Raw genomic sequence first — 12,895 nt, forward strand, 5'->3', positions numbered from 1 at the left:
AGTGACTTAACTACTACTACTAACTACTAACATCCCTCTAAAAGGAAAGGCCATTTTGAAATTTAGTATACTCCAGACCCTCAGTGTACAGGATGTTAGAAGTTTTAAAAGTACTTTTATTTCAGATTGATTATGTAACTTTCAGTACTTCAAAATATTTCTAGTGTTAATAACTACAGGAATTAATTAATTCATTTCAAGAAATACATTGCTGTGCTGTGCTATGTGCCAAGTTGCTTTAGTCACGTCTGACTCTTTGCAACCCCATGGACTGTAGCCTGTCAGGCTCCTCTGTCCATGGGATTCCCCAGGCAAGAATGCTAGAGTGGGTTGCCATTCCCTTTTCCAGGGGATCTTCGCAACCCAGAGATTGAACGTGTGTCTCTTATGTCTCCTTCGTTGGCAGGCGGGTTTTTTTACCACTAGTACCTCCATTGTTAGCCCCTACTATTTGCCTGGAATAAGAGGGGTTGAAAAATACAGTGTGAATTCTGTCCTCTTGGAGGTAATATTTTTATTTGGATGATAAGCCTTATTTGACAAAGCTAAACAAAATTATAAGACAGTAGAAGGGTGACTTAGAGCCTTTGCATTTGCAAATCTTCCACAAGTATTGTGCACCCAGGTTGCCTCACATGTGGTTTGCCAAATTGCTAAATAATTAATATACAAAGTCTAGAAACTTCCCTATATTTTCCAAAATGAAGCAATAACATGAAGGTATTCACTTCTACTCATACTCTAAAAATATATTTGTTCCAAAGGAATTACCAACAACATCTTCTACAGTTCTTTAATATAGAACACATAATTCAAAGGAACAATGCCTGACATCCATGTTTCTGGTCTTCACTAGATACGTATCTTTCACCAGATTCGTCTTATATCCATTTACTCTCCAAGAATCTTTCACTTGAGTCATACCAAATTCCTTGTTGTTTTTCCAATACTGTATGCAGTGTTTCACCTCCATGTCTTTGCCTTTAATGTTCGCTCTACCCTAAATGTCCTTCTACCCTTCTTGTATGTTTAGAGAACTACTCAAGACGCAACTCAAATGGTGCTTCCTTTACGAAGTCATCCATAGTCTACCAATCCCTTTCTTCTCTATGTTAATGTAGCACTTTTCACTCTCTTAATTGCAGTACTTGCCACAATATACCTTGGTTTTTGGTTCACCTATCTGCCCTTCCACTAGTCAACAAGGTCCCTGTGGACATATTCAACAAATTTAACTAATGGTTTTGAGAACCTACTAAGGCATGTAATAAGAATCATGAATGCATGACAGAGCAGGATATCTGTGAGGATGAAGTGATAGTTTTAGTACTGCTCAAATGTAAAGTGAAAAAAAGTAGAATGCGTATCTTCCCAAGATTTTAGGAATTCAAATTTCCTACTTTACTTGCAAAGCCTTTGACATATAACAAAAGAACACATGGATGAAGCACAGAGCATATTAAGGTAAAGCAAACACTTGCCTATTTTTGCCAGCATGATAGATTTCTATGTATTCTTACAAACTTTAACTGTTTTACCTTACACAAATTTAATGTTGCAGGGCTAGTAAAAGATGGGGCTCCTCATTAGTATCTCTAGAGTCATGATTTGTCTTATCTAAAATGCTACGCATCTCTGAAAATTATATGTCTGGAGATATAAGGAAAACTTAGTACTGAGTATATAATGATGGTACCAGTTCTAGGTCTCATTTGACCCTGACTCATAGGGCTTTCACTCAATTAAGGATAGAATCAGAAAATGAGAAAAACTAACAAAATGAAGTTTCTCCTAAATACAAGATAATGTCAGCTAATTCTGTAGTCCACAAAGTTTCATGAACGTGGCATCAGTCATTCGTAGAGTCAGAAAAGTGAGAAGAAAATCAACTGTCCATAGAAGAGTCTACTTTGATAGGAAGTAAGGGAGATGGTACCTTTGGTCCTCGAGACTTGGTAGTTTTGCCCATCAGCTTTTCATCATCAATTTCACATTGTTCCAGAAGATCCAAAATGTCTTCCTCCTTAAAAAAAATTAATTAAAATCATGATCACTAATGGACTCCAGAATTTTTCCAAGTTCATTAGTCTTTGTGTATAGTAAAGATTCTGAGAACTATTTAACAAAGATTGCTCAGATCAAATGAAAAATAAAGGATCATGGCAAACTCTTGAAAAAACTTTCACTAAGATCTGGTAATAAAAATAGTATATGCTGAAATTATTATGTATTGATAATCATACATAATATATCCTTATGTTTTCATAAATTATTAAGATCTTAGAATACAATACTTCAATAAATTAGCCTATTGGATACTTTAAAATTTCTAAAAGTTCACTCTGATTTCTCTAGACCACAATTTCACCAATCATTTCCATATCGATTAGTGTAAAATAAAATTACAACTTCAGGCAGAACACTGACGACTGGCCTAATAGGTTCATTTAGAACAGTCCAATGTTCATATTTAGGTAATGGACACAGTTTAATGAAACTCAAATTTTTAACTAATGAACAATATCTTTAGAACTTTATGAAAGGTTTTCATTTTATAGGCCTAATATCTTCTCTTACACTCTTCGAGAGTCACTTTGAAGTCAAAGGGTAACATTATGAAAAGACAGGAGCAACAGGAGTATAACAGCTATACTAAAAGAGGCCAACATATAAAATATCGTATCTTTACTTATATATTTATGATTTATATTTGTGTTTCTTTTTTTAAAGGGGGGTTAAAATAAACCAGAAATATCACTGTGCAATGGAAATCCATAACAAAGGTCACTCATCATCCCAACCTAAGATTTAGTTATTAAAATACCAAAAGATTCTTGTTATAAAGCTTTGATTAAACAACAATCTTACAATGAATTCTAAAGACAGCAGTACACAATAGTTAAAAAGTAAGGAGTTCTGATTTTGTTAGGAGAAAGAAGGTCATATAGACAATATTTTCATCATAACAGCTAAAAAAAAGATGATAAACTAAATAGTCATACTTTTTAAGACATCGGAAAGCTATGGATAAAAGTAATGTAAAAGGAATTATACCAGAGAGGGAAAAGTGCTTCGTAAGTGAGCAGAGATAAGTGGCCACTTTCCACTTTGGGGTCATTTGTCAAGCCTAGAAACAGTTGAGCAGAGATTAGGTCTATAATAAGCATAGAGATTCTACAAGGATAAACAGAATCTAGTGGAATTTTCTAATGTCATGTGGGCTAGTAAGACACCTAGAAGAGTCCCACAGACCTGGTTCTCTTCACCTTCTGCCTCTCCAAGAGCAATTTTAGTTGAGTGTGTAGTGGAATAGGAGGATAGAGGCATGGATAGAAAACCAGAAACACTTCTCTATAGTCTTGAAATTACTAGATACCAGTAGAGAATGAGGCCTGTAATAGACTGAATAGATATCACTCAGAAGGTGTTTGAAACCAGAGGTAAACTAAAGCAAACCTTTTGCAATGCAGCCTGAGCCTCAGTTCAACCGTTTTCTTTTCTTACTTCATTTTTAGTTGAAATATATTTGACATATAACATTGTATAAATTTAAGGGAGACAAAATGTTGACTTGATACTTTTATGCATTTAACATGATTGCCCTTTTAGTAATAGCTCCTTTATCACATCACATAATCATCATTTCTTTTTTGAGACTGAGATAATTAAGTAATGTTTGATAATTACAATATGATATTGTTGTCTATATTCACTCTACTGAGCATTAGATCTGTAGGGCTTATTTACTTCTAGTTACAAGACCCTTAAACAGGATTTCTCCTACTCCACCACACCCCAGCCCTAGTAACCACCATTTTACTCTTTGTGTTACGCTTGTCTTTTTTGGATTCCACATCTAAGCAATATCATACAGGATTTGTCTTTCTCTGTCTGACATCTCACTTAGTATAATGGCCTCAAGGTCCATCCACATTGTACAAATAGCAGGATTTCCTTCTTTCTCATGGCTGAATAATATTCCATCTATATACACACCACATCCTCTTTATCCACTCATCCACTGACAGGCACTTAGGTTGTTTCCATAACTTGGCTAGTGAGAATTATGCTGCAATAAACATGGGAGTGCATTTATCTCTGATATCCTGTTTTCATTTCCTTTGGGTAAATACTCAGAAATGGAACTGCTGGATCATATAGTATATTTATTTTAATTTTTTGAGGAACCTCTGTATTATATTCTTTAGTGGTTGAACAAATTTATGTTCCCACCAATGGATTATACGAGTTCCCATTTCTCAACATCCTTTCCAACACTTGCTACCTCTAATCTTCTTGATAATAGCCATTCTAACAAGTGTGAGGTGATATCTCACTGTAGTTTTGATTTAAATTTCCCTGCTGATTAAGGATGCTGAACATCTTTCTATGTACCTGTTGGCCACTGGAATATCTTCTTTGGAAAACTGTCTACTTAGTCCCTCTGTTCATTTTTAATCAAGGTGTTTATTTGTATGTGTGTTATGGAGTTGTAGGAGTTCTTTACAAATTTTAGACATTAACCCTTTCTCTTATATATGGTTTGCAAAAATTTTCTCCCATTCTGTAAGTGGCCTTTTCATTTTGTTGATTGTTTCTTTCGGTGTGCAGAAATGTTTAAGTTTGATACAGTTCCCATTGTTGATTTTTTGCTTTTGCTTTTGCTTAACTTTTCTTTGCCTCAAAGAGCAGCCCCTTGACCTAGCACCCTGAAATAAGAAAGAAATGTCTTCTTTTGAACAAAATAGTATCAGTTCAATTTTGATGCTTTTAACAATGTCTGTAGAATAAATGAAAATTATAGGACATTCAAACTAACAGAAAAATGTGACCCACAATTAAAAGGAAAAATCATCAATAAAAGCAAGTCCATAAATGATCCAGATGTTAAAATTAACAGACAAGGATTTTAAAATAACTTATATACATATTAGATAAAATTGATAAAAATAAAATGAATAAAAGATGCAAACTTTTAATAGAGAAACAGAATTCAAAAAGCCAAATGGACATCCTTGAGTTGAAAAATATGTGATTGGATAGCCTTATTGGCACACTGAATTAAAGATACATCAATAGAAATCATTCAAACTGAAGGACAGAGAGAAAGAGAGAGAGAAGGAAAACAGAACATGCTATCAAAGATACAGTTTTTCCCTTAGTATCCATGGGCATTGGTTCCAGAACCTCCTGCAGATATCAAAATCTGTAGATGCTCAAGTTCCTCATACAAAATGGTGCAATATTTGCATATGACCTACACAAATCCTCCTATATATTTTAAATCAGCTTTAGATTACTTATAATACATAATACAAAGTAAATACCATATAAATAGTTACAAATATAATGCTATTAAAGTAGTTGGTGGAGCATGCCAAATTCAAGCTTTGCTTTCTGGATCTTCCTGAATTTTTTTCCAAATATTTTAACCTACAATTGGTTGAATTCACAGAGCAGAACCTGTGAATACAGAAGGCCAACTGTATGTGAGATACTGTCAAATGACCTAATATGTGTAATGAGAGTCCCATAAAGAGACAATATACAAAATAATGCAGCAAAAAATCTGAAGGAAAAACAAAAGACAGGTTTCCAAAACCAATGAGAGAGATGAATCCACAGGTTCAAGAGGTCAAGAAAATTATGAGCAGGGTGAAAAAAAAAAAAAAAAACAACACAGACACATCAAGGTTAAAATTCTGAAAATAAAGAAAAAAGGCTGCCAGGAGAAAAAAAAAAACAGCAACATATTACATTCAGATGTGCTGGGATTTTAAAAAAAGAAGTGCCAACATAGTATTCTATACTCAGTTAAACTATAATTTTAAGTAAAGCCATAAATAAGACAATTGCAGACAAAAACCAAAACCAAGAAAAACAAACAAACAACAACAACAACAAAAAAACAAGCAGAAGACTCATCACCACTACACTCATGCTACAAGGAACATGAAATAATAGACTTCTTCAAACTGAAGGAAGACAAACCTTGTCAAAAGCATGAATATGCACAACAGAACAAAGAACACAAAAGGCAAATATGTAAGTAAACATGAGAAGTTATATAGGAAACAATTTAAAATCACTGAATGCTTAGGTAATAGTAACAATAATACATTTTGAGGCTTGCAACTTATGTAAAAGTATAGTATATGATAACAGCACAAACTATGGAAGGAGACACTAAATGAAACTAAACTGATATGGTCCTTATATAGTCTATGAAGTGGTAAAATATCAATTCAGGGTAGATTATTATGATTAAAGGATGCATACTGTAATTTCTTTTGAGAAAAAATCATATTATACCTATGGCTGATTCATGTTGAGGTTGACAGAAAACAGCAAAATTCTGTAAAGCAATTATCCTTCAATAAAATATTAATTTTAAAAAATCATATTATGCTACAAATATAAACAGAATAATAAGATAAAATAGTACAATAAAAATAATTGATAGAAAAAGTTAAAAGATAAAATAGTATAATAAAAGATTAAAAAGTATGAAAATAAATGGATGGAAAAGATATGTAATTGAAATAGCAATCATAAGAAAGAAACTAGTATGACTGCATTAATCACACAAAGTAAATCTTAAGACAAGAATTATCACCCAAAAGATTTACATTTCATAGTGGTAAAACAGAATATATGAATTCATTAAAAAGATACCTTTGTAACTTCAAAGGATATGAAATCAAAACTGACAGAACTAAATCCACAATCAAGGTTGGAATGTTTAACAAATCTCTCAGTAATTGCTAGAACAAGTGGGACAAAATAATATGAAAGGTTATAGAATATTTGAACAACAGTAATAGCCAAATTTACTTAAAAGACATATATAAAATTCTATAACCATCACCTGTAACATACACGTTATTCTCAAGTAAATTGGGAAATTTATTAAAATAGTTATATCAAGTTAAAGCAAGTCTCAATTTATTTTACAAGACTAAAATCAGAATATTTTTTCTAACACCAATGAACTAAACTAGAAATCCTTACCACAAGTAAAACTAGAACTTTTTAAACATATGGAAATTAAGCAACAAAGTTCTAAGTAACCAAAATAAAAGTCAGAATATAATTTGAAATTCAGTTAGTAAAAATACAATACATAAAAATGCTAGATATAAAGGCAATATACAAAAATAACCAGATGTTTACAACCTGGCAACAAATCAAAAACAAAAAAATTTACAAACAATATTATCAGCAACAATAGCAAAAAAATTAAGAATTAAATACTTAAGAATAAATTTAATGAACTATGCAAATGAAATATAAACTGAAAACTATTAACATAGAGAAAGATCCAATTAAAGATCCAAGTAGATGGAGAGATATGCCATATTAATGGATCAGAAGACTAAGTATTGTTAATTCCCTAGAAATTGTTTTATAAATTCCTCAATCCCAATTAAAATACCAGCAGCCTTTTTTGTAATTAAACAATTAATCAAGATTTAGAATAAAACTGATTCTAAAATTTATAAAAGAATAAAAGGACTAGAAAAGCTAAGATTTTAAAAGAAAAAAAGAAATTTGAGGATTCACTCTCCCTAGTTTTGACACTATGAAACAACAGGAATGAAAATTGTGTGAAGATTGTATAAGAATAGGCTCATAGACCAATGGAATGGGGCAGGCAAAGTGTTGACATTTAAACTAAATTTTGAAATGTATTCATTGGAAGGACTGATGCTGAAGCTGAAACTCTAATACTTTGGCCACCTGATGCAAAGAACTAACTCACTGGAAAAGACCCTGATGCTGGGAAAGATTGAAGGCAGGAGGAGAAGGGGACGACAGAGGATGAGATGGTTGGATGGCATCACCAACTTGATGGACATGAGTTTGAGCAAGCTCTGGGAGTTGGTGATAGACAGGGAAGCCTGGCGTGCTGCAGTCCATGGGGTCGCAAAGAGTCGGACACGACAGAGAGACTGAACTGAACTGAACTGAAAGTACTTTAAACAGACTATTTTAATTAACTTCAATTTTATTTTCACAACCTGTCACATATACTTTTAATACTACTATTTTAGTGATCCAATTGAACAAATAGTTTAGTCTAAGGTTACAAAATTGAAACATAGGGGAGCTGGAATTTGAACATAGGTCTGTCTGGGTCCAAAATGCTTAGGATTTCTTAGTGCAGAGTGATGGGAAGATGGATCAAAGACTGTACTCACAGGAGAGAGAAATAACATTACAGAACAGGTAAAGGAAAATTAACAAAGGTCTCTAACTATCTGGGTCAGGAAAAACAAAAAAGCTACAGAACATAATTCTAAAAGTGGAAATAATTGCATATGTCAAAAGAGGGAAATTGGAAGGAAAAGAGCATTAAAGTATACAATATCCCTTCTGCTTCTGTCCCTTAGGCCTATTCCGCTTGAAAATGGCTTTATAACCTTCTATTGCAGAATTTAAGAGCAAAGACTATACAAAAATATATTTATAATAAACTTTACCATGATTTTTAAATCACTCAGTATAATAGTGTAGCCAAGATATGGAGGTATCACACTAGGGAGATTTACAGCAATATAAAATGTAAACAACTATAATAGGTCTGCATGCTGGAATTAAGAACACAAGAAAATGTAAGTATGAGTAAATGTGAATACTTAAAAAAACTATTAAAGACCACTGACTCTTTAGACAACAACAAAAAAATCTTATTTGTCCAGTGGGACATTAGTGAGCACAATGCTAGCAGGGGCTTGATTAGCCTCTGCATGCTGGGTTTGTCCTCTTGAAATGCTCCTTTTTGGAAACTTGAGCTATCATATTGAGTTCTGATTACCCTCCTTACATGTCATGTAAAGAGAAAGAGACACCCAGCCTACTCCCCAGATGTTCCATCTCTCAACTGAGGCACCAGACATATGACTGTAGCCACCTTGGATTTCCATCCCCAGATGAGCTTTCCAATAAATGCAAATATATGATTCACTCCAAGCTAGCTCAGCAGAAGAGCCACTGAACTGAGCCCAGCCAAGACTGCAGAATAATGAACAAGTAAATGAAACGGCTTATTATATTGCAATAAATAACTAATAGACCTTTTAGTTATACAGATTATTCTGTATAACTAAATAGGCATACAGGTTATTCTGTATGTGAATGTGTGTGTTTCAATTATTTCTCATATGCCATGTCTATGCAGCATCAGGAAGAAAACATTGTATAGTACTATTTATAATCCAAATAATGAGAATATCACAAACCACTAGCTTATTTCAATCTATTTTTATTCAGTTATGTATACACAACTCTACAATAAAACATTTATTACAACAGATTACAAAATAACATCAACATTCTCTACCTCGTAATTTGTCCTGTTAAGACAACTTACTTATGAAATCTTTTGGCTGGTTATGAAACACTACCACCTGTTAAAATGGAAGAAAAGTGCATCTTAAAAGTGAAACGGTTTTACATGTGGAACTAAGATGGGTTGTTTTTAAAGACATATTGTTTGGCTTCATTCTTTTCTTTATAAACATTCATTCTTTTACCTTCATCCTTTTCAAAGGATTATTCAGCTCTCGCTGGAATGAAGCCGCTCTTCCTGAAAGGAAGGTCTGAAAGGCAACAGCCAACAAATTTTCATACTTTTCAAGTAGTGTTTTATCTTCAGGAGGATAAATTCGCCTACAATAAAATCAGATAAACCAGCTTTTTTAAAAAGCTATTATAGTGCAAGACGTAAGGTAAACTACAAAGATAATCCATGACTCTGTATCAGTCACTTCACTAGGTGCTAGAAATAAAGATGAATACAGTACGAGATATCCATAAATTTTTATCTGTTACCCATACAAACTGAAGTTTATCTAGAGAATTATCATTAAGTGATGAGTTCCAAAAGGCATAGGATAAAAATCTGGTTGAGGGGAGGTGGTTTAAGAAGAATTGCAATGGGACATATTGGAGAAATCCTGGAGAGCTTTATCAGAGATAGTTTAAGTGATAAGGATTGGAAAGTTTTAGACTTAGTGTGATTATTGATGTATACAAGAATGTAGGGATTAACCCTAACGATCTTTTGAGGGGTGGCAGAATTTTCCTCTCTGCTGGAGAGAATTAGGTAGACAATTAGGTTGAGAGGAATGTGTTTTCATCACTACTGCTGATGGTATTAAGGCTGGAAAGAACACCTTACCAGGAGGGCAGGAAGTTCAATGATCTCAAATTCACCTAATTCTGCTGAGTCATTATCAAATCTTGGGAGGAGGGGCAGTCTTTACAGGAACACAAAGAGCTTAGAGGGGCCCCCGTCTTCTCCTGTCAAATGTGGCACTGGGGGGGGTCCAGTCCCACACAGTCCACGTCCCTTTCTGTCTCATATCTGGCTCCTCCAGACAGTTTCACTCTCGCCTGGTTCCTGATACATTTGAATTTACAACAAAGTACAAAAACGACTTTGAACTGACAGAAAGAATACTAAGAGACCCGACTTTCTCAAAATACCATATGATAATAAAATAAGATAACAGGATAACATCAGGCTTAAAGACTACACAACCACTCTTGAGGCTGGCAAGCAGGAGCTCTCACCAAGTCTGAACCATCTACTTGACTATCTTTCCTTGCTGGAAGTAAATTAAACAAAAAGCACGTTCTCAGCATGATATAAACACGACTTAAAATAAGCCTAAAAGTTAAAAAATATAGATACTGCTGTTTTGACACTTCACTTTTTCAATCTATAAAAAAACAAAAGCACGGTTACCTGTAATTCCCCATGTGTCGATTTTCGTGTTCTTCTTTCGAGATCTGCTTCCGTACCTGAGCGAGTCTCTCCTTCTAGAAATGAAGACGTTTTACAAATAAAACCTGACAAGAGAATTATGTAATGCAAACTGTAGGTACATTGTTAAAGTTTTCCTACCAGCTCTTCTTTCCGCTTCTCCAACTGATGTCTCTGTTGTTCCCAATCTGAGGAACCTGGTAAGGGTCTTTTTATTGAATTCTGACCATAAAGCCTCCTTTGAGCTTCAGCTTTTTGTTTAGCCAAGTTTTTCCTTTTATCACTGGTCCTAAAATATAGAACATAAGACCATATTCCAGAATTCAAATAAGCTCTGATCTTATCCCTGTAAGGAGAATTAGCAGAAGAGGAGATACAGTGGGAATAGGAATCAATGTTTATTAAATTTATATATTCACACATATATTCATCTAGTCATTCATCAAATATGGATTTCCATACAACAAACAGAAGTTTTGAAGATAACAAGAGAAAATGGTGACAGTATAGCAACTGATTAGCTATACAATCTTAGGTCAATTAATTGCTGGGTATGTTTTTCCATCTATCAAATGTTAACAACAGCACTTCTCTTCAAAAGTTCTTATAAAGATTAACCCAGAATGACACTGCAAGCATGACCATCTGCTCGGTTGTGTCAGACTCTTTGCGACACCACGGACCGCAGCACACCAGGCTTCCCTGTCCTTCTCTATCTCCCGCAGTTTGCTCAAACTCACGTTCATTCAGTTGGTGATGCCGTCCAACTACATCAGCCTCTGTCTCCCCTTCTCCTCCTGCCCTCAATCGTTCCCGGCATCAGGATCTTTTCCACTGTCACCTCTTCACATCAGGTGGCCAAAGTACTGGGGCTTCAGCTTCAACATCAGCCCTTCCAATGAATATACAAGGTTGATTTCCTTTAGGATTGACTGGTGTGATCATTGTGCTGTACAAGAGACTCAAGAGTTCTCCAGTGTCACAATTCAAAAGCATCAATTCTTCAGCACTCAGCCATTTTTCTGGTCCAACTCCCACATCCATAACTAATTAATGGAAAAACCATAACTTTGACATTTGTCAAAGGCCTTATACAGACCTTTGTCAACAAAGTAATGTCTCTGCTTTTTAATATGCTGTCTAGGACTGTCATAGCTTTTCTTCCAAGGAGCAAGCGTCTTTTAATTTTGTTGCTGCAGTCACCATCCATAATTATTTTAGAGTACAAAAATAAAATCTATCACTGTTTCCACTTTTACCCCATGTATTTGCCAAGTGATGGGGCCAGATACCATGATCTTAGTTTTTCTGAATGTTGAGTTTTAAACCAGCTTTTTCCCTCTCCTCTTTCACCTTCATCAAAAGGCTCTTTAGTTCCTCTTCTCTTTCTGCCATTAGAGTGGTATAATCTGCATATATGAGGTTGCTGATATTTCTCCCAGTAATCTTGATTCCAGCTTGTGCTCCATCCAGCCCAACATTTCCCATAATGTGCTCTGCATAGACATTAAAATAAACAGGGTGACAATGTACAGCCTTGACGTACTCCTTTCCCAATTTGAAACTGGTCCATTTTTCCATGTTCGGTTCTAACTGTTGCTTCTTGACCTGCATACAGATTTCTCAGGAGGCAGGTTAGATGGTCTGGTATTCCCATCTCTTTAAGAATTTTCCAGAATTAGTTGTGATCCATACAATCAATGCCTTTAGTGTAGTCAGTGAAGCAGAAGTAGATTTTTTCTGGAATTTTCCTGCTTTTTCTATGATCCAACTAAGATCATGGCATCCAGTCCCATCACTTCATGGCAAATAGATGGGGAAATAGTGGAAACAGTAGCTGACTTTATTTTAGGGGGCTCCAAAATAACTGCAGATGCTGACTGCAGCCATGAAATTAAAAGATGCTTACTCCTTGGAAGGAAAGTTATGAACGCCCTGCTGCTAAGTCGCTTCAGTCGTGTCCGACTCTGTGCAACCTCACAGACGGCAGCCCACCAGGCTCCCCTGTCCCTGGGATTCTCCAGGCAATCTAGACAGCATATTAAAAAGCAGAGGCGTTACTTTGTCAACAAAGGTCCATCTAGTCAAGGCTATGGTTTTTCCAGTAGTCATGTATGGATGTGA

The 12,895-nt window shown here is 34.8% G+C and overlaps 1 protein-coding gene across 3 annotated transcripts in view; it reads right to left on the reverse strand.

Annotated features, from left to right (window-relative positions):
- TTLL7 (tubulin tyrosine ligase-like family, member 7) overlaps nucleotides 1-12,895 on the reverse strand; it is a 151,663-nt gene that overhangs the window by 48,135 nt on the left and 90,633 nt on the right. For all 3 annotated transcript variants that reach the window (XM_010860292.1, XM_010860290.1, XM_010860291.1), the window contains exons 11-14: nucleotides 10,913-11,060; nucleotides 10,754-10,827; nucleotides 9,537-9,672; nucleotides 1,937-2,023 (exon numbers count right to left, since the gene is read on the reverse strand). In XM_010860292.1, the coding sequence (XP_010858594.1) occupies nucleotides 1,937-2,023; nucleotides 9,537-9,672; nucleotides 10,754-10,827; nucleotides 10,913-11,060 (445 nt within the window). The remainder of the gene's footprint in view (nucleotides 1-1,936; nucleotides 2,024-9,536; nucleotides 9,673-10,753; nucleotides 10,828-10,912; nucleotides 11,061-12,895) is intronic.

This window comes from Bison bison, unplaced genomic scaffold, assembly GCF_000754665.1.
Source record: "Bison bison bison isolate TAMUID 2011002044 unplaced genomic scaffold, Bison_UMD1.0 scf7180017864466, whole genome shotgun sequence".
Classification (NCBI taxonomy): Eukaryota; Metazoa; Chordata; class Mammalia; order Artiodactyla; family Bovidae; genus Bison; species Bison bison.